Here is a 22970-nt window from a genome sequence, read left to right as displayed (position 1 = left end):
GACAACGTTTTCTTCAAGTTTCCCATAATCAACCTCCTGTTCCTTGCTGTTAAACACAATTCGAGCCACAAATAAAATTCAGATTATTTAACACATTTCAAACAAGTCCAAAATAAAAGACTACAGACACAAGAAGATAGAACGCAGACAGTAAAATGTCCACTTCATTTAGTCGCGTCTCCACATCTCGAAAGAACACGTCAACAATTTCTTTTAAATATTCAGGATCAGGATCGTCCGGATCTTGCATCCTGTGCAAGTCTATAAAGTCCTTGGTGAAAATCCCCTATTTTAAAATCAAGAAAGTAACAACTCATTATAAAAAAATTCAAAAGGGAACATTAAAATTACATTAAAACAAATCAAGTGAAATTACAAACACCCCACATTAAAATTTACCATAAATCAGTGTTTTAGCCTGCTTCAAGTATGATAAAAAAGCAAATTACTAGTAACAGGGATCCGGTCTAGACAAGTAATTGTTACACCATACCAAACAATGATTGTATACAAGATTTTCAATAACAATTATTTGGCCTAGATTATCTTGAATAATAAAATAAAAAATAGTTGAAGCACTGACCTCGCGATAAAAAAAGGTACAAAGATCTGCATGTTGCTGCAACAACTGAGTCAGTGTGGTCACGGTCTCCATTAGGAAATTTTGCCCGGATATATCCGCTAGATTAGTTGCCCCTTTTTATGTCCGCTGTTATAAAATTCTCTTATATCTACTATACCTTTTTAAGACAAATATTTTGAATGGTAATAATATCTCTGGGCCCGCTAAGCATTAACTCTTATTATTTTTTATTTTCCTTCTTTTCTTCATTGGTGGAATGGGGAAGGGATATACAGTTAAATCTCTATAAATTAATAACCTCGTTAAATTAATAATTTCTTTTAACCCCGAGTCGGGCCCTTTATATTAAATTAATAATTGGCTAAATTTATAAGATTATATTTTTTTATTAATACATATAAGTCCCATATAATATATAAACTAATAATTACATATTACATCAAAATTATAGATTTCTAGGATGCACTTTTATAATAAGTCTCAATTGTAGCCTGCTTCTTTTTAAAACTGATGTCGTCTTGTACTTCATCTTGAATCTTTCTTAATGTATTATGGAGCTCTGGCGTGTACTATGTTCATGTTACAAGAGGGAATTACTTAATGTAATTACTGCTTTAAAGGCATCTTTTCGTGGGACTGACTTAGTTAAATAAGGTACCTTTTATTGTTGTGGTAAATAGGACCAAGGCTGGTGTAGAAAAGACAGGGCCCTGACTTGAACCATTTTGACAACTTGAGAACATTACGTAATCTAATTAAATATGTGAATCCTTTTAATTTACTTAAATTCATAAATATTTCTTGATGTTATTTTAAGTATTCAATAGATAAAAATAAATTGTTATTCTGACAATTGTATGCGTAATAAAATTTAAATAATATATTTCGATAAATTAATAAATTATTAATATATCGATAAATTAATAAATTATTAATTTATCGATATATTAATATTTCGATTAATTAATATTTTTTCATGGTCCCAAAAGTATTAATTTATCGAGGTTTTATTGTATCAACATTTAAAAGTTATAGACCAATTAAAATTTGTCACATAATTTTTATTACGCAGCTATAAGTGTAAAAGAGAAAAATCGTTCTTTTAAATACTTAATTATTCTTTCGGTTTTGAATTTTTTTAATACAATTCCCATATGTTTCAATTTCTAGAAACGGGTGCATATTAAAAAACTAGGAATACAATAAAAACTAGAATCTAACATGAGCCTTTATATCAATATAATATAATGGTTTCTATAGGCATCACTTAACAAAAATATACATCTACAGCGAATCTCAGTTAGGCCCATCTGATAACAATTGTATATACGATTGTATATAAATTTTCTATAAAAATTATTTGGCCTAGACCATAATAAAATAAAAGAAATAGTTGAAGCACTCATCTCCCGGTACAAAGGTATGCATGTTGCTGCACCAACTGAGTCAGTGGCGTATGAGCACCGGAGGTGCTGCGTGCCCACTTTTAATTTTTCTGGATCCCACTTCATGCCACGTAATAAAAAACTGGGCTCTTAGAAGAAGTAGCAACTTCTATTAATGGTGTGTTTGGTATTGCTGTTATATAAAATTTAATTTATTTTTTCTTTCACGATACTTCTTATAAAATTATAATATATACTTATAAATATCTTATTATAATATCTTTATAATTAATTTAAATAAATATAAAATTTTATAATTATATTTATAATTAAATATTTTTTATGATTCAATTTTAGTTTAATTAAATAAAATTAAAATACTGTAATTGAAAAATAAAGCAAAGAAATGGAAGAAAACTTGTAAAGTATGATTAAATAATATGAAAGTTATAAAGAAAAGTAATTAGGCTTGCCCCAACTGCGGTGGCCATGGCCACTTTTTTCAAAATCATCCAACGCTAAATTTTGATATTTTCATTTGCCTAGATTATTTCGAGTGTCCCACCGCAGCAAACGGGCACACACACTATAGACACCACACTGAATAAAAATACACATCCACGCTGAATCTCAGTTAATCCCATCTGATAACAATTTTATATAACGATTGTATATAAGATTTTCGATAACAACTATTTAGCCTAAACCATCTCCAATAATAATATAAAAGAAATAGTTGAAGCACTGACCTACCTGTAAAAAAGATACAAAGATCTGTATATTGCTATAGCAACTGAGTCAGTGGCGTCAGAGCGTCTCCAGTGATGTGTACTTGTTAGGTCACACAACACTATAGAAGGGGGTTGAATACAGTGGTATTACAATCAAATCGATTTCGAACACAAGTAACAGTAAACAAATATATATAATAAACTCTGTTACAATGGAACTGTTCTCTCTCAGTGATGAACAAATATCACTAAGAGTTGCTAGGTTACAATGTATGATCTTCTCGATAATGATAACACATATAGTGTAAACCTATGTATGTGTTTATATAGTACACAGTTACAAGATAACTTCTAATTGATATGGAATATAATTCTGTCTCCTAAAATATATCAATCAGATATCTTATACAAGTCTTCGTATCTTCTAACTCTTTTCATGCATATCTTCTTTTGTTCTAGTCTCGATCTTTTATCCTGTAAATCAGCTTCCTTCTTTAACTATAAGTCATCCCGTACTTCAGTTCTAATATGACCTTAAGTTCTGATATCTATCTTTTGACTTCCAGTAAGTACTGATTCCAATAAGTCCTGATATTTCCTGTTTGTTAAGATCTGAAAACTAAACATGAAATATATTAGACATGACATCTTAAATATATCTAACAATCTCCCCCAACTTGTAAATTATGCAAAAATATACAAGTTAATAGATTTGATGATGTCAAAAACATTTAAATTCAAATGCAATAAGAGTTTAATAAGACTATTAACTACAACTTACAGTCCTTGTAGCTTTACCAACATCACTGGATCAATCTGAATCCATAATGATTCTTAACAAAATCTTTTACCAGCTTATCTTCAGCTTTTCTCAGAACTTCAACTAACTGTGCTTTGACCTGCATCAGTTCTTCATCTTTACTGTCACCAATTTGATAAATGGCTGTTCTGAGAGCTTGAATTGATGTTCTTTCAAGTCCATCACCAAGTCTGATAGCTCTAGGATGTGAAGAGTCTTCATTATAATATAAGCATTTTCCTTTCAAAATAACTTCCACCTTAGCAGAGTTTTTCAGCATAGAAATTTCTCTTCCATCATCTTCAGTAATCATTTGAATGTGTAGAGAAGCCTTTGTACAAGAGATTCTGAGTAGATCTCTTATAACCTTCAAAATTTATTCTGACCATCTTCTTATAATATCAGATTTTACTTCCAGAAGATAGTGAATATGCATTACTAGAAATAGTGCCTACGACATCACCCCTTTAACATCGGTTAGAAATGTCACCGATGTTAAAAGCAGTTTTAACATCGGTTGCTTTCAAACCGATGTTAAAGGTGTTGTAAGACATCAATATCTAAACCAACCGATGTCTATAATCATTTTTAAAAAATAAAAAATGCCCGCTTCTTTCTTTCCCCCGTTAATACACTAAAAAATTCCCACTTAACCAAATTTGTTTATTTTCGGTTTCCCCCCATTAAACAAAACCGTTTCCCCCCTTCTCTACTCTCTCTCTCAGCTCTCTCATTCTCTCTTCTCTCTCTCTCTCTCATTTTCTCTTCTCTCTCAATGTCTTGTCTCTCTTCTCTCTTCTCTTTTCTCTCTCATCTTTCACTGTCTCTTTAACCTAAAACTTACTTTTCACTCTCTTTAACCTAAAACCCCTAAATTTTTATGAATTAAACTTGATTAATTCATAAATCGAGGTCGATTGGTGTTGAAAAACCTTGAAGGAAGTGTGGACTACTCGATTAGTGTGTGAAAAGTAAGTTTTTTCGAATTTAATTTCAAATTTTATGTTTTGATTTTAATCGAGTTTGTTTGTACAGGTCGGTCTCTGGAGCTGGGTTTGGAGGTGGGTTTGGTTAAACTTGAAGGGGGTTTGCTCGATTAGGTAAGATTTCACATGCATGTGTATTTTTTGTTACTTTAATAGATGCATGTGTTTAATGCATGTTCTTTTTTTATGTGTTTAATGCATGTTCTTGTTTCATGTGTTAATTTTATATTTTGTTAATATTTAATGCATGTTCTTGTTTAATTTTAATAGATGCATGTGTATGGATCCTGTTTAGTGTATGTTCTTGTTTATATTCTTGTTTAGTTTAGGTGTGGAATTGTATATGTGTAAACATATGTAGTTGTAATAATTAATTTATATGTTTAATTATGCATGTTATAAGCATTCGTATTACAAGCATTCATATTACAAGCATTTGTATGTTTAATATATATGCATAATTAATTTATATGTTTAATTATGTTTAATCCTAAATAAGTAAACAACTAAGCTTTACTTCTTAATGTTTGAAATGACAAACAGGTAAGTTGCTAGGTTGTTGTTTGTCTTATAAATAAATGGACAAGTCTTGGATTTTCAAAGATAGGGATTCTTTAGAATATGAGATATGTGTTGAAAGTTTCTTAATATTTGCAGAGAGAACTCAAAGGATCCTAAGGACATCCTTTGTCCTTGTGGGCGTTGCGGTAATTTTAGAAAATATAACGTAAAAGTAATACGGGGTCATTTATATGAAAAAGGTTTTAGTTTAGGGTATACTGATTGGATTTGGCATGGAGAAACTAGTTCTAAAAGTGTTAGGTCATCTGCCGGTAGTACATTTCTACCTAAGGAGCAAAATGCTCAATCCGAAACTATTGACGTTTGTGAAGCTGCTTATAATTCGGACGATCATGATTCGTATGACTTCAATAGGTTGGTAGCTGATGCAGAACAACCTTTGTATAAGGGCAGTGAATGTACAAAGTTAGAGTAAATGTTAAAGCTACATAATTGGAAATCTAGGTTTGGTATTAGCAATAGCGCCTTCACTGATCTTCTCACTTCTGTTGGTTCTTTTCTTCCTCAAGATCATGTGTTACCGGTTAATGCGTATGAGGCAAAGAAAACCTTATCTGACTTGGGCCTCAAGTGCATTAAATTTCATGCATGTCCAAACAATTGTATACTCTACAGGGGTATAAATCTTAATGCATCTGAGTGTCCTAAATGTCGTTTATCTCGCTGGAAGGTTGCGAAAGATGGTAAACTTAGGGTAAATAGTCCAGCCAAGGTTATGTGGTATTTTCCTATCATTCCTAGGTTTAAAAGAATGTTTAAATCTCCTGATACCGCTGAACAGTTGATTTGGGATTCAAAACAACTGTCAAATGATGGTCAGATGCGGCATCCGGACGACTCTCCTTCATGGAGGAATATTGATTATCGGTGGCCTTCGTTTGCTAGTGATCCAAGAAACCTTCGATTAGCTTTAGGAGCAGATGGTATAAACCCGTTTAATAATGTCCTAAGTAATAGGTATAGCTGCTGGCCGGTAGTATTGGTAGCTTATAATCTTCCTCCATGGTTATGCATGAAGAGGAAGTTTATAATGTTATCAATATTAATTCCTGGTCCGCACGAGCCGGGAAATGATATTGACGTATACTTAGAGCCGTTGATCGATGATTTGAAGAAGCTTTGGGTAGAAGGTGAACCAAATGTCTATGACGCTTATAGTAAATCCTATTTTACTTTAAAAGCGGTTTTGATGTGGACCATAAATGACTTTCCTGGATATACAAATTTGTCCGGTTGTGTTAATAAGGGTTACAAGAGCTATCCCATATGTGGTGACGACACCGTTGCCAAATATTTAAGTCATAGTAAAAATATGTGTTATCAAGGCCATCGTCGTTATTTGGCTGACCATCACCCCTATAGCAGACAAAAGTTGGCTTTTAACGGCGAACAAGAGCTTCGGCGACCACGTCCACCCCTTTTTGTTAAAGAAGTGTTAGCACAACAGGAACAGATTAAATTTTCTTATGGCAAGGAAGTAAAGAAGTCCAAAAAGGTTGATTGTCCGTGGAAGAAAAAGTCTATTTTTTTCGAGTTAGAATATTGGAAGTTTAACCACGTTCGTCACTGTCTCGATGTTATGCACATCGAGAAGAATGTGTATAATAATATGATGGGGACATTGTTAAATATGCGGAACAAGTCAAAAGATAGCGAGGCATCTCATCATGATATGCTTGACATGGGTGTTAGGGTTGATTTAGCTCCACAAGTAGGAGAAAAGAAAACCTACGTGCCTCCTTCTGCTTTTACTTTATCAAAGGCTGAAAAAAGAACAATGTTATCATCATTCTTGAATATGAAACTTCCGTATGGACATGCATGGAACATTAAAAGCTTCATGTCCATGGCTGATTTAAAGATTTATGGGCTAAAGTCCCATGACTGCCACATCCTCCTCCAACAGTTGCTCCTGGTTGCAATTCGATCCGTTCTTCCGAAACATGTTAGGGTCACAATAATACGATTGTGTTTCTTTTTCAACTCCTTGTGCAGCAAAGTAGTCGATATTTCGAAACTAGATAAACTGTAGTCAGATTTGATATTGGCCTTGTGTGAGCTTGAAAAAAAAAATTCATGCCTCATTTTTTGATGTTATGATACATCTCGTAGTCCACTTAGTTTGGGAATTGCGTTTGTATGGACCAGTGTGCTATAGGTGGATGTATGCGTTTGAACGGTTTAATAAAGTGATGAAGAGTTATATTAGAAACCATTATCATCCGGAAGGTTGTATCGCCGAAAGTTATCTTGGTGAGGAATCGGTAGAATTTTGCACCGAGTTTCTTAAAGAGAGTTGCAAAACAGCTGGTGTTCCCAAAGATCAATTCAGGCTTTCTGGTCCCTTATCCTTTATGAAGATGAAGGAAGTCGAAGAGAAAGAGCGAGATGAGGCACATTTAACTGTCCTGTTAAACAATTCTGAAGTATTTCCTTATATAATGTAAGTTCAGTTTTTGTTCTTGTAAAACCATATCTTTTCGGTAAGTATTCTTGTGAGTGAATATAATATATGTTTTTTTATCAGAAAGCATATGGAGTATCTTGAAGAAATTCATCGAGGAAAGAAAAAGAGTGTTCATTGGCTCATGGGAGAACATAATCGGCTGTTTGCTGATTGGTTCGAAAGAAAAGTTGGTTTCTCTTATTCTGACTTTTATTGTGAGTTTTATTTAATATAATTAATAAGTGGCTTATATGTAATTAATGACAATGTGTGCAGGTTAGGAGTGAACTTAAGGAAAACTGCGCCGCTGTTTCAGAAATGATAAGATGGTTGGCTGCCAAACCATCTTATTCTGTTTTGACTTATGAAGGATATCTAGTTGACGGAGTTATGTACTTCATAAAAGATCGTGATAAATCAAGGGTTGTTCAGAACAGCGGTGTTTATTTAGTTGCTAAGACGGTTCAAGTTTATAGTGCTAGGGATTTAAATCCGATCGAGAGTGATATGACGTTCTATGGCATCATTCTAGAAATATGGGAGTTGGACTACCATGATTTCAAAGCCCCTTTATTCTTGTGTAAATGGGCATCGAATGACAGAGGTATCAAAGTGGATGATCTTGGCTTCACGCTTGTGGACTTTAGTCGACAGGTCCAGAAGAAGGATAAATATGTTTTCGTTGATCAAGTGAAGCAAGTGTTTTATGTCGAAGATCCGGTTGATGCTACCTGGTCCATTGTATTAAAATCCACGACTCGAGACTATCATGATATCAACAATGAAGATAACCTAGGAGACACGACAATGGAGCATCAGCCATTTTGCTCTAATATCCCGGCATGTGATGTTGCTGATGATATGGAGCATAGGGTTAGAGAAAATGTTGAGGGAATTTGGGTTAAAAACTGAACAATATACTTATATATTGTAAAACTATGTACTATGTTGTGTGTATTCTCTTTCTAGAGTTAATACGTTTCGCTTAATGTACTATGTTACTATTTTATATGAATGCACTTATACTTTACACGTTTCGCTTAATGCACATATTTATATCAGTTGATTATTTAATTATTCATGTTCTATCTGCATATTTAATTATCTGCATATTTAATTATCTGTATATCTAATTATCTGCATATTTAATTATCTGCATATTTAATAACCATTGTGTAAACCAGATTCATACAACGGTTTTATGAACCGTTGTGAAAAAAATCACCAAAAAAAGGAGTTTGCACAACAGTTTTAAAGAACTATTGTCTTCATATGTTTCATACAACCGAAAAAGTAACCGTTGTAAAACATGAGACAATGGTTTTAGAAAATTATTGTTGGTAGACATTTCACACAATAGTTCAGAAAACTGTTGTTAAACAATGCACAACAGTTTGTAAAACCTATTGTTTTAATATGGTTCATATAACGGAAATATAAAACCATTGTAAAATATGAGACAATGGTTTTATATTTTCGTTGTTGTATTCCGTTTCGCATAATTGGTTGTGTTTGCATTGTGTGTTTAACATATCACACAACAGTCCCGGAAGTGTTGTCTTTAATCACACAACTGTTTCTACCTTGTTGTCTATGAAATATTAAGACAAGATTTTGTATATAAAACTCTTGTCTATACCACTGTATTTTTTTAAAAAAAATTGATAGAAAGAGTGCATCTCTTTCATTGCCAAATAACTAATGGACAGGAAAACAAACATATTATCCATTTGGAGCAAACATAACAACCACCATGAACAACAAACATCACCAAACCAAAATTTTAAAGTTATACATAGCAATAATGAAATATAAAAAAAATCAATCTAGTTGAATTTGTTCATCTACATCCCTGATGTAACTAGCATCATTTTCAAAATCATCATCTGGTAAGTTGGGCATAAAAAACTCAGACTCAAGCTCTACTTCCACGGATCCCTCATTTTCATCTTCGCTATCATCATAGTGTTTTCTTTCGGGAAATTTCAACACCACGGACCATAATTTTTTAAGAGGATCGTCGATATAACAGACCTGCTTAACATGTGTTGCCAACACAAATGGATCATTAAAAAAACCAGGCCTATTCAAATTAACTAATGTATATCCTAATTCATCGACCTTAATTCCTCTGTTCATATCCACCCACTTACAGAGAAAAAGAGGGATCCTAAAGATGTTATAGTCCAACTCCCATATAAAATTTATAACACCGTAGTATGTATGTGATGTATGCTGAATATTTTTGTCTGTACCCTGCACAACCATTGTATCAGCATCTACACACACTCCACTACACTGAACTTGACGCGTATCATCACGAGACTTGGTGCTAAATGTAACCCCATGCACCTTTAGCCACTGAATGTAGGCACATCATTATTAGGCCCGTCTGCGACCCACCTTATATGTTGCGGTACCTCCTCTCCATCTAGTAAATTTGATGCAATCTGTGAAAAATTAAATTACACTTAATTTGCAAGGTTTCCAATAATAACAATGGAGGTAAATGACTGAATATTAACAATTAAGCAAACGTAAAACCTTTTCTTTAAACCATTTTGGGAAAGTTTCATTTTGCTTATTCTTTAGCCAGATTTCGTCATTTCCACGTTCCGGAAATTGGTCCATCAAAAATGACAAGTGTTCCCTACAATTAAAATGGCAGATATAAAGAATTTTGATATAGGGATGGTTATAACTAAACTGCGCATGAAGGATAATAAAAATACTTACTCAAAATATGGCACAACATCCGTACTATTTTGTAGGACACACAAATGTGCAAGGTGCAAATCTTTGGTGCTCGGGGTGATCATTGTTGCACCAGATAGTGGTCTGCATATTGCATCCTTTGTACGTCTGCCATTTTCTGGAACTCTGACAGTTGATTCCTCAAAGTTAACCAAACACTCAACTGCCTCCTCAACAATATATGCCTCAGCAATACAACCCTCCGCGCGAGCCCTGTTCCTTACATATCCTTTAAATATTTTCATGTACCTTTCGAACGGATACATCCACCTAAGGAAAATTGGCCAGCATAGCTCAACCTCTCGCACAAGATGAATCGAAAGGTGAATCATTATGTCAAACAAGGAAGGGGGGAAATATTTTCAAGTTGGCATATTGTTATAATTAGTTGAGACTGCATTTTTTCCAATTTATCGGCTTCAATAACTTTGCTACAAATAGCCTTAAAGAACAGACAAAATCTAATAACGGTGTCCCTGACCTTTTTATGCAGTGACGATCGAATTGTAATTGGGAGTAGGTGATGCAAAATCATATGGCAGACATGGGATTTCATTCTGGTAAGTCGGAGAGTTTCCATCGATACCAAGCTCCTAATATTAGAACAAAATCCATCAGGCAACTTCATTCCCAAATATGATGAGCAAATAGTTTTTTTCAGAATGTGTCGAATTCCAAGATGCCAATATTTGTTTTTACTCTGTGTGGAAGGCCTATCACTCTCTCTTAAATCAGTTTCAGAAAATGGCTCAATATCTGGATGTCGCATAAATCGTTCAGCCCCGGCAATCACCCATCTTCTTTTTGCTGATGATAGCTTCCTTTTCTTCAAAGCTACAACTCTAGAAACAAAGGCAATTCAAGAGATTCTGAGCTCGTATAAAAGATTCTCGGGTCAAGCTGTCAATTTTCAGAAATCAGCCATTTTCTTCAATGTAAATGTCCATAAAGACAAACAAATGGAGATCAAACAAACCTTGGGAGTATTCAATGATATTGGGAACAGCAAGTATCTCGGCTTACCATCGCTGATAGGTAGGTCCAAGAAGACAGTCTTCAGATATCTGAAAGACAGAGTGTTTCAAAAAATCCAAAGTTGGAGCTCAAAATTACTATCTCGGGCGGGGAAAGCAATCATGATCAGGAATGTGGCCCAGATGATTCCTACATACACAATGTCATGCTTTATGGTTCCAAAGACTCTTTGCCAAGAAATTGAAAGGTTAATGAACGCGTTCTGGTGGAAGTCAAATGCTTCGACTGGCAAGGGGATACGATGGTGTGCCTGGGACAAAATAAGCATGTCAAAAAAAAGTGGCGGCCTTGGATTTAGAGACCTCCATGGTTTTAACTTGGCACTCTTAGGGAAAAAATGTTGGAATCTTATCAACAAGCCTGATTCTCTGGTAGCTAGAGTTCTAAAAGCTCGATATTATCCTAACTGCCATTTTCTTCAAGCTAGTCGTGTAGGGGGATCGAGTTATACTTGGTCTGGTCTGTGGGAAGCTAAAGAAAACATGAAAAATGGAATGAGATGGATTTTAGGGGATGGTAAATCAATTAATATAAAGTCTGACAGATGGTTAAGGAATAAGGCTGATCTTCGAGTCAATTTAGAGCAAACAGATGATGTTAACAACTTAAAGGTCAGTAATTTTTTTCAGATTAACACAAAGATATGGGACGAGGAAAAAGTGAGATCACAGTTCAACAATGAAGATGCAAATGCCATTCTTAATACCCGAATACCAAATATGTGTATCAAAGACAGACTGGCCTGGTCCCATTCTCCCAATGGGCAATACACGGTGAAGTCGGGGTATCATCAGTGGAATAAGAATCACACTGTGGTAACTGGGATACATCAGTCTAGAGGTTGGTGTAAAATTTGGGTGTTACAAATCCCTCACAAAGTAAGAATCTTTCTGTGGAGGTTCTGCAGAAATACCATTCCAGTCAGGTACTTAATTAGAGGCAAAGGAATCATAGTTCCAATCTATTGCCCGATGTGCACTGGAGATATTGAGCACCTCATGCATTTGTTTTTGGACTGTAGTTTCGCCAAAGAGTGTTGGTGGAATGTGGGCTTGAGTTACGATATGTGGTCAGTAGAAAATGCAGCTGACTGGTTGCTTGAGAAGCTGAGTACTGAATCCAGTGAGGTTTTGACAAAGATTGCAACAGTCCTGTGGGGAGTCTGGTTTGTGAGAAACAAGAAAATATTTGAAGAAAGAACCATGACACCAGTTGTGGTCATGAAATGGAGCAAAAAGCAGGTTCAAGAGTGGAAAAAAGTAAACAAGAAATACCTTGAAACTTCAGGACATAACTCATTTGTTTCACAGCAGGAAAATAAGTGGACACCTCCTAGCCTGGTTTCATTCAAGGTAAATGTGGATGCTCCAGTGAAGGAAGGTCAGGACTCATTTGTAGTTGGTATGGCTCTCAGGAATAATCATGGCCAGTTCTTAGCAGGAAGAGTAATGAGATTTGCAGGCAGCACGCATGTAGTGGAGGCAGAAATGGTAGGGATCGTAGAGGCTCTCTCATGGATAAACCAACTTCCAGTGACAATAGTGACCATTGAGAGTGATTCTCAACTCTGCGTCAACGCGATAAAAGGGAACAACACAAATCTGCTCGAGTTTGGTAATCTGGTGCATCAATGTAAATTCATGATTTAGAGCAGAGGTGGGGTGTTGGTAGATTTTGTTAGAAAGCAAGCTAACAGGGTGGCACATAAGATTGCCAAAATCCCTTGTGCGCTAAATTGCTTCTTGGATTTTATGTCTCCTCCAGCTTTTTTGTTAGAGACGATTATGTCGGATTGTTTGATGAATTAATGAAGTACTTCTTTTGCTCAAAAAAACCAAAGACCCTAGCAACCAAATTTTCAATGATCCATCCATAAAATAGTATAAATTTAATTTTAGCCCATGTAGCTAATAGAACTAATTATATTTAACTTTTTTTAATTCTGATCAATAATATAACTTTGTTTAAGCCGGAATAAATAACTTATATTATTATTAATTTCGTTTACACCTGTATGAAGCACTAAAAACTTGTATAAGCCCGTAAGGGTTGGCTCAGTTGGTTAAAAAGAAGAAAACTATCCTCTTGGTCATAGGTTCGAATCCCACGGAAAAAGGATTTATATGATTATGCAGTCAGAGTCTGTCGCTTAAATGTGGTTTACCAGTGATTTACCTTGGTAGGGAAAAAAATGAAAATACCGATAATTATAGGCAAATACGCCAACGATCATCGCAACTCATGACTTCCGTATGATCACAAAAATATATATATATATATATATATATATATATATTAGTTAAATAAATTTAATTATAGGGTAGTTAAATAAAGGGATCCCTCGGTGAATGCCACTTTAACTTCTGCATGTCAAGTCTAACGCCCAGTCCTGTACATCGTTAAGTTAAATAAACTCATCTTTGGGCCTTTAATCTTTTAACTGATAACTTGTCTTAAGTTATTTGGGCAGAAGTTTATTATTGTTGATTTAATATTTTTTATTATAAAAATATATAATAAAGTAAGGGTAATTATGGAAATTCAACGAGTACCAAAAAATAAGTATTGTACCAAAACTTTTAATATTTCATCATTTATATAATAGTAATAGATAGTATAGATAGATAGATTGTGAATACTAATCTACTTATTTTATTTTAAATATTACCATAATTACAGACTACCGACCAAACTTTTATTATCCCGTCTTTAATACAAATACGTGACATCTTTGCATAACGGTTTCTATTATTATCATTATTGTTATAGAGTTTACATGTGAAGAACTCGTATAAGTTGTCGATTCTGGAAGACACACCGAGAAGCAGAAGCTGTTGAGATAGTAAAACATGAGTTGGATCTAGTGACAGTTAATTGTACTATATACAGAGAGCAAAATCAATACATAGAGCCATGCATGCATGTGCAATATTAAGCCAGGTACACCAATGTAATTTGTAAAGCACCCCCATAAAATATAAAGGAGATTACATATATAAAGTACAAATTTCATCTTAGGTTAGTCTTTTAATTGCCTAACTTAATTCAAGAGTTGTTCGAGCTTCTCTCTGGTAATGGGCCTGCTAAGGAGATGATTCAAACCAGCCTCCATAAACATTCTCTTCTGATACTCATCCTCCAAAGCCGTGGCTCCAATTATGACACACTCAGCCGCTCACATGCTCCTTATAACCCTTGTAGCATCTATGCCATCCATTATCGGCATCTCCATGTCCATAATAACCAGGTCAAACCTTTGGCCAGACCGGTAAAGCTCCACTGCTTCTTGTCCATTGGTTGCGCCTGACGTCTTGAAACCAAGTTTACTTGCAAGCATCATCGCAATTTTTCTCGTAACTGAGTTATCATCAACTACCAATGTTGTTTTGTCCATTGAGCTTCTTGTTATAGTGACTGCAGGTTAGAAAGGTTAGAAACAACATGAAAGAATGATAAGCATACTAGAAAAAGACAAGAAAGTGGGTTACCAAGATATCTTAATACAATTACGAGCAATGAAGATTGAGAAGTGGATTGTGTGTATAAATTTTGAATTATATTCGGCCTTCTTATATCACTACAAGAAAATAGGGTAAAACCGACCAAACAAAACTGACCGACGTCGATTTGGTCACCTTAAAACCGACCGACGTCAGTGGTCGGTTATATGTCAACTAAACGACACTGTATCGATGACATGGCACACATAAAACTGACCATCCAACGGTGGTCGGTTTTACTGGGAAAATAACGACACCGTTTTGCTGATATGTCACTTTTAAAATCGACCACCTATATTTGGTCGGTTATATGCACAAATTCTGCAGGTTAAAACCGACCATATCGGGTGGTCGATTTTGTAGAATAATAAAAAATTAATTTAAAGTACAAAAAAAATACCCGTTACAGAGAAAATGGTGTCGTTTTATTCTTTTGCCTAAAACCGGCCGCTGACGGTCAGTTTTAACCTATATTTCTTAATTTTTTTTGTTATATCCCTCATTTCTTGATTTTGGGCAAAAAATTAAAAAGACACAAGTGATTGAGGATTGAAGTGGAGGAGTTTTAGAAAATTGTAAGTTTTTTCCATATTTTGTAATTAGTGTGTGTTTATGTTGGTGTATGTATTAAATATTGTTGTATGTATTTAATGTTTTTATTTTTTATATATAATGTTTGTTGTGAGAATTGAAGTTTGGTAGTAGATAATTTGTAAGTTAGTTTCATTTATTGTAATTATAGTGTGTGTGTGTGTGTGTGTGTTTTATGAAATACATGAATAATTATGAGATTAATGATAAATTATTTATTAAATATGTTTTTTTTAATTTTAAAAAATATTATTGTAGATGAAAACCATTGATCGAAGTTAGATTGGTAATCAATTGCAAAGCGATAAAATTTCATTGACTCCGGAATATAGAATTGGTGTAGAAATTTTTTTAAAATTTGCTAGCGAAAATGGAATGGAAGATGGTACAATGAAGTGTCTGTGTAAACGTTGTAAAAATTTGAATTGGTTAAAGATTGATGATGTTAGATTTCATTTGCTCGCTAAAGGGATGGTTGAGGGTTATACCGTGTGGACGTCGCACGGTGAAAAAATAGGAAGAAAACGTAGTCGAACATCACATCATCGTTATTGTGTTCGGGAACCTTCGAGAGTGGAAGAACCGGTAGATTTGAATACGATGTTACATGATTTAGCCGGTGAAAATTATCAATTTTATGAAACTACGGATACGGGAACTATGAATGTAGAAGAAGCTCCAAATGATAGTGCTAAAAAATTGTACGAGGTTATTGTTGAAAATGGAGCACCTATTTATCCCGACAATACAAAGTACATAAGATTAAGCTTTACCACCAAATTATTGGAATTCAAAAATAACTCGCATTGTAGTAATAAAGCTTTAGATAGTTTGCTTAAACTCCTTACGGATGTGTTACCAAAAAAATATACATTACCCGAAAGTTATTATGCAATGAAAAAAATTATGAAGGATTTGAGGGTTGAATATGAAAAAATTGATTTATGTAAGAATGATTGTATGTTATTTTATGGAGATGAAAAGAATAAAGTTATGTGTGATATATATGGTGAAGATCGTTATCGGGATGTTTCTAGGAAAGATGGTAAAAAAATAGCAAAAAAAATCGTAAGACACTTTCCTTTGATCCGATCACATGAGATGGTACAAAAATAGAGATGTGAAAGATGGAGAAATAAGTCATCCCGTGGATGGAGAAGAGTGGAAAAATTTTGACCGTCGGTATCCTTCATTTGCTCAAGAGATTCGTAACATAAGGCTCGCTCTTGCGACCGATGGTTTCAACCCTTTTGGCCCTAATGGGAAAAAAACATATAGTGTGTGGCCCATGGTGATAGTTGTCTACAATCTTCCACCATCGATGTGTATGAAAAAGCCTTATATGTTCATGACCGATATAGTTCCGGGTTCAAATAGTATTGGAAAAGATATTAACATTTATCTAAGGCCTCTCATCGATGAATTGAAGATATTATGGAATAACGGGGTGAAGACATACGACCAATCTTTGAAATAAAATTTTACAATACGAGCGGTTACTATGTGGATAATTAGTGACTATCCCGCTATGAGTATGATAAGTGGGTGGTCGGGCAAAGGAAAGATGGGATGTCAAGTGTGTCTTGGAAGCGTGCAAGGGTTCCAATTAAAATATTGTGGAAAATGTAGTTTCTATGGCACGAACCGAATATTCCTTGAATCAAATGATCCACTCCATCAAAAAAGTAATTTATTTGATAACAAAGAAAGAAAATTGTTTCGTGGTCATTTTTCCGGTGAGGGTGTTAAGGAATTGCTTGATGGTTTAGTTTTTCCACCACCCGGAAAGACTAATTCGAAGGCAAGGAGTGTCGGATACGGGGAAGAGCATCATTGGACTCATGTCCCAATCTTTTACGAACTCCCTTATTGGTCATCACATAGTTTACGATATTCAATTGACATCATGCATACGGAAAAAAATGTTTTTGAAAACATTTTTTTACTATTGTCAATGCGGCAAAGTCAAAAGATCATAAAAAAGCAAGAGCGGATTGCAAGCATTTTGGGGTGTTACCACATTTGTGGATCGATGAGAAAGGAAATTCATCTAAAGCACCTTATTCCCTTACTAGAAAACAACGTAAACTTTTGTGTGAATTGATTAATTCACTAAAACTTCCGGATGGTTATTCCTCAAATATATCACGTTGTTGCAATGTTGAGGAGTGTACATTTTATGGATTCAAATCGCACAATTGTCACCTTTTTCTTCAAAAATTATTGCCTCTCGCAATTCGTGAACTTCTACCGGCGCCTATTGTCGATGCAATCACGATAATTTCTAACTTTTTTCGAGATTTATGTTCATCCGTGGTTACAAAAACCGACTTGGAAATAATGGAAAAATCGGTTATCAAAGTGTTGTGTTTGTTGGAAACAATTTTTCCTCAAAGTTGGTTTGATTCGATGCAACACTTGGTTGTATATTTAGCCGAAGAAATTAGACTTGCTGGACCTGCTTATTGGCATTGGATGTATCCGACTGAACGTCTGTTGGGCAAATTAAAACAAAAAGTCGGTAATAAAGTAAGGGTTGAGGGGTCAATTTCTGAACGATATATGGAGGAGGAGATTCTTAATATTTGTTCTTTTTATTTTGCCTCTGACACGATCCATTATAAGGTACGTCGTAACGAGGTTTTGTTTGATGTGCAAAATTCTGAGAATTTAGAAGTGTTCAAATATCCAATTCAATCTCTTGGAAAGGAAGGAACTCGATACATGAGTGATGATGAACGAGAGTTAGCGGAAGAATATGTTCTTTTAAACTCTTTTGAAGTTCAACCTTATCTAAGGTAGCAAAATCTTACTTTAAAAAATATGCGTAATAATTTTTGTTAATGACACATGCATGATTTTTGTTAATTTTTGTTTATATTTTAGGAAGTACCAAGATCGTGTTATGCGACAACGCCCGGAAACAACACCTCAAGATTTATATCGTATTGTCAAAAGTCGATTTAAAACTTGGTTTAAATAAAAGGTATTTATCTATTTTTTAATTTGCATGATTTGTTTTTTTAATTTCTTATAATTACAACGTCTCATCGATTTGAATTATTTTTAGGTTGATAAAGATGAGGTGGAAGGACCTCGTTTTAGGGACTTACTTGAAGGGCCGGTATTAAAAGTTATGACTTTTGAGACTTGTCAAGTTAATGGATATAAATTTTTAATAAAATCTGCATCCTGTTCTGGTATTGTTGTTAAAGGAAATTTGCACGAAAATAATCTTGATTATTATGGTCAACTACAAGAAATTATTAGACTTATTTATCAAGGATGCAATCATGTATATTTGTTCAAATGTATATGGTTTGATAGTGTTGGTAATGGTGTGAGGATTGATAAGAATCATGTGATTACAATTAATATGACTTCAAGATTGAAGTCAAATGAGATTTTTATTTTAGCTAGTCAAGCCTCACAAGTATATTATGTTCCTAGTGTATTGGATCCAAAAGCGAAAATATATACGGTGGTCAAATCTAAAAGTCTCCCAATTGATAAATCTATCGTTGCGCAAAATGATATAGAGGACGCTTTTCACGAAGATAGATCTAATGCATCGATCTCGTTTTCGCTCTTTGTCGATTTTGCGCAATATGGACAAATATCGTTTATTCGACGTGAAGAAGACGAAGAAGACGATTTGAAGGATGACGAAGATGAAAATGAAGCAGAGGAAGAAATAAGTGAAGGTGACAATGAGAATGATGATGATGACGAAGATGATGATGATGGTTTTGACGATTTTGAATAACGTCATTTGTATTTTAAAGATGATTTTTAGTAAATTTTGTAATGATTAGGATACTTTATTTATAAGTTATTGTAAATTTTTAATGGGTTTGTGAATTTTTTGTTTTAATGCTAAATTTTTATGCGTTTACGTCCGGTTAGGGCCAAAAAATCATAATATTTGACCATAATATTTCCCAGAAAATCGACCGTCTCCTTGCCTAAAACCGACCACCTTCTTGATAAAACCGACCATCTCCTTAAAGGGGTGGTCGGTTTTAAGGTGGTCGGTTATAAGAATTAAATTTGCTTCTGAAATAAAACCGACCACTTTGCACATTTGACCTCGGTCGGTTTTAGCAGTCTTGGTTAAAATATATTTTTAATACTTATTTTCAATGATCGAACCGTACGGATGTTAACTTCATGTCAAAATATATTTATGCACAAAAAATTAGCACATTTTAAAGAGTACCATTACATTTTTATAAGTAAATTAGCAAATTTAAGTAAAAACTAAAAAAATATAAAATATAAAATACACATGATCGAACCGTATGGATGGACTGACGCGGTGAAAACGAACAAATATACCAAAAATTAGGCTATTTAAAAAATATTATAATCAAAATTTTTATCGAATATAATTATTTCAGTAAGTATGTCGGCATTCTGTAGACAGAATAAGTTGAACTTACCATTCGTTACTATAAGTATAATTTTAAAATTTATTTTTAATGATTGAACCGTACGGATATTAACTTCATGTCAAAATATGTTAATGCACAAAAAATTAGCACATTTGAACGATTACAAATACATTTTTATAAGAAAATTAGTAATTTTGATTAAAAAAGTGAAATAATTAATAAAAAATAAAAATTATGAAATACACATGATCGAACCGTACGGATGGACCGACGCGGTAAAAACGAGCAAATGTACCAAAAATTAGGCTATTTAAATAATAATAATCATGTTTTTATAAGATTTTTTTAAATTTAGGGGTTTTTAACCCCTAAACCCTAAACTCTAAACCCTAAACCCTAAAATTAAAAAAATTAATGGCATAAAACCGACCACTCTATATTAAAATCGACCGACTAGGCGGTCGGTTTTAATCTATTACAAAAATGCGGGTTTTTTTGGTGAAAAATTAAAACCCCGCCTTTTACAAAACGACGTCATTTTGCATGTTGCACAGGGTCCAAGGACAAAACCGACCAACTAGGCGGTCGGTTTTAAGTCTTTATAAATAAAAAAACCATTCATTCTTTCTTCTTTCTCTATCTCTCTATTCTCTTTATTCTCTCTCTCTCTCTCAAATATACACTAAAATTATCCTCCAAACTCAAATCAATGGCGTTTAATCCACGAAATACCCGCAAATCATCTCTCTTTGCTTCCGGTTTCACTCTCGATGTAAGATTTTCACTCGATTATGTACTTTTTTTTACTCGATTATATAAGTATCTATGTGTATGTATTTTATGTATGTGTATATATGATTCAAAGTTAGTAATTTGTTTTTTGTGTTTGTTAATGTATGATTCTCACTTAAATTGAATTTTTTCACTTCCAATTGAAGTTCATATGATTTTTCAGTTTTCATGTAAAATTTTGCATGGAAAAGATTCATCGGTTTTGTCAATTTGTTGAATATATGTTTATGTAATGTGATTTAATATGCATTTTATGTGATTTTATATGCATTTTTTATGTGATTTTAAATGTATCGTTAATATGTAAATTTATATATATTTCTAAGTGATTTTAAATGCATTTTTATGTAATGTGATTTACTAATGCAAGTCGTTTCATCGATTTGTTTGTTTTCATATTGGCTAATATATTTTTATTGCTTATTTTAGGATCTTTTTGCTTGGATGTTGACATTGGTTATAATAAGACTTGTGATGTTGGCGATGGCGAAAAAAGGGAAGGGGAAAGACAAGGAGCAGGAAAAAATATAAGGGGAAGGCAAAGGCCAAGGGAAAGGCCAAAGTCGCGAGTAAGAAGGGTGCAAAGGGAAAAGGAGGGAATTTGCATTTGCGGGATGAGCCGACGGATTCGGATTCAGACCCGAATGATCCGACTCGGCACATGACAAATGGGGAGGAGTGAGAATGGCGAGGAAGGCGACCTCGATCACATTCGAGTGGCATATGGAGAGAAACCGCCATTGAAGCCATATCGCATTAATATCTCCGATGGACAGTAAGTTAAAAAGTTTTTAAATTGCATTATTCCTATATGTTTATATTTTTGGTTCATTGTTCAATATTGTTATGTGAATTGTTAATGTTTATTGTTTTCTTTTGTTTAAAATATAGTATTGAAGATGATACGGCTAAGAAAACGCTTTTGGCTATGATTCGGGAGAAGTGGCCTCTTAGGCGTTACAATTATACAGATATCGAAGAACGTCACCCTGGTTGGTTGAATGCAAGAGTTGAGGAGTTTCAAGTAAGTTAAAATTCAATTTTTTTTTGTAATTGTCATTTATTTCTTGATTTTATGATGCATTTATCTTTGTTTTCTTTTTTTGCAATTTTAGAAATATTATAGGCATCTTAAGAGGCAAAGCCATTCAAAGGCCTGAAAAATTATGGAAGATCACATTAAAGTGATGATAAAAAGGACTTTGAACGAGCTTAAGAAGAGGGTGGACCGAAAAGCAAGGGAGGAGGGTGTGAGCAAGTTGTCTTTGAAGCCGCCTTATTGGTCCGTTCCTTTTTGGAAGGACCTTTTGGAGTATTGGGAGAAGAACGAAGGTCACTTGCACCGGTCATCGGTTGGATCCGCCAACCGACAACAAGTTGAAAGATTGCATAGTGTCGGTGCAAGATCATTCAATAAAGTTCGGGAGGTAATATTATTATATTCCATCACACACACATACATACACGTTCGCCATATTTAATATAATCAACTAATTATTCAGACGTGCTAATATAAGTTGTTTAATATTTTGAAAGGTTTTGACGAACAAAAATAAGAAAAAGCTGACGAGACTCGAGGTGTGGGGTAAATGTCATAGGAAAGTTGGATCCGATCCGGAAAGTCCCGTCTACACTACACTGGCCACCATGCGTATTGCGGTAATTTTTATGTGATTTTATGATCATTTTATGTTATTTTAAATGCATCTTTAATAAGTGAATTTATATGTATTTTCATGTGATTTTAAATGCATTTTTATGTGATTTTATATGCATTTTTATGTGATTTTAAATGCATCTTTAATATGTGATTTTATATGTATTTATGTGCTTTTAAATGCATTTTTATATGTCATTTTATATATATTTTTATGTGATTTTAATGCATCTTTAATAAGTGAATTTATATGTATTTTCATGTGATTTTAAATGCATTTTTATGTGATTTTATATGCATTTCTATGTGATTTTAAATGCATCGTTAATAATTGATTTTATATGTATTTATGTGATTTTAAATGCATTTTTATATGTGATTTTATATGCATTTTATGTGATTTTAAATGCATCGTTAATATGTGATTTTATATGTATTTTCATGTGATTTTAAATGCATTTTTATGTGATTTTAAATACATCGTTAATATGAGATTTTATATGTATTTATGTGATTTTAAATGCATTTTTATATGTGATTTTATATGCATTTTTTTGTGATTTTAAATGTAACGTTAATATGTGATTTTATATGTATTTATGTGATTTTAAATGCATTTTTATATGTGATTTTATATGCATTTTTATTTGATTTTAAATGCATCGTTAATTGTTTTAAATGAATTTGTAGGAACGATATGTCGCCATTCTCGAGCGCATGCCCGTGGAGGTTACA

At 33.7% G+C, this 22970-nt stretch overlaps 2 protein-coding genes and 1 long non-coding RNA gene across 3 annotated transcripts; 2 read left to right on the top strand and 1 right to left on the bottom strand.

The window, feature by feature from the left end:
• LOC141666609 (uncharacterized) lies at positions 1 to 664 on the bottom strand. The gene is made up of 3 exons (XR_012552300.1): positions 584 to 664; positions 150 to 286; positions 1 to 46 (listed from the first exon to the last, which is right to left on the bottom strand). It is a non-coding gene; the product is annotated as an uncharacterized LOC141666609 (long non-coding RNA).
• A 4352-nt stretch (positions 665 to 5016) lies between these two features.
• On the top strand, positions 5017 to 8424 carry LOC141664531 (uncharacterized). Its single transcript, XM_074470488.1, has 6 exons — positions 5017 to 5027; positions 5142 to 5420; positions 5511 to 7094; positions 7225 to 7509; positions 7594 to 7699; positions 7789 to 8424. Exons 1-6 carry the CDS (start codon positions 5017 to 5019, stop codon positions 8422 to 8424), a joined length of 2901 nt encoding a protein of 966 aa, XP_074326589.1.
• An 8064-nt stretch (positions 8425 to 16488) lies between these two features.
• Positions 16489 to 19158, top strand: LOC141664530 (uncharacterized). Its single transcript, XM_074470486.1, has 5 exons — positions 16489 to 16839; positions 17358 to 18190; positions 18279 to 18365; positions 18463 to 18516; positions 18720 to 19158. Exons 1-5 carry the CDS (start codon positions 16489 to 16491, stop codon positions 19156 to 19158), a joined length of 1764 nt encoding a protein of 587 aa, XP_074326587.1.
• Positions 19159 to 22970: the final 3812 nt, after the last annotated feature.

Source organism: Apium graveolens, chromosome 6 (assembly GCF_009905375.1).
Source record: "Apium graveolens cultivar Ventura chromosome 6, ASM990537v1, whole genome shotgun sequence".
In the NCBI taxonomy this organism is placed as follows: domain Eukaryota; kingdom Viridiplantae; phylum Streptophyta; class Magnoliopsida; order Apiales; family Apiaceae; genus Apium; species Apium graveolens.
The sequence above is the reverse complement of the archived record's forward strand: the minus strand, read 5'-3'. Positions and strand labels throughout refer to the sequence as shown.

Excerpts from the sequence above, each read along its gene's own strand:
- LOC141664530 (XM_074470486.1), top strand. The coding sequence starts at position 16,489 with ATGAGATGGTACAAAAATAGAGATGTGAAAGATGGAGAAATAAGTCAT. Across the intron at positions 18,191-18,278 it reads GAAGTTCAACCTTATCTAAG|GAAGTACCAAGATCGTGTTA; the intron begins GTAGCAAAATCT and ends TTTATATTTTAG. Across the intron at positions 18,517-18,719 it reads GGGACTTACTTGAAGGGCCG|TGTTGGTAATGGTGTGAGGA; the intron begins GTATTAAAAGTT and ends ATGGTTTGATAG.
- LOC141664531 (XM_074470488.1), top strand. Across the intron at positions 7,095-7,224 it reads ATTTCGAAACTAGATAAACT|GTGGATGTATGCGTTTGAAC; the intron begins GTAGTCAGATTT and ends AGTGTGCTATAG. Across the intron at positions 7,700-7,788 it reads CTGATTGGTTCGAAAGAAAA|GTTAGGAGTGAACTTAAGGA; the intron begins GTTGGTTTCTCT and ends CAATGTGTGCAG.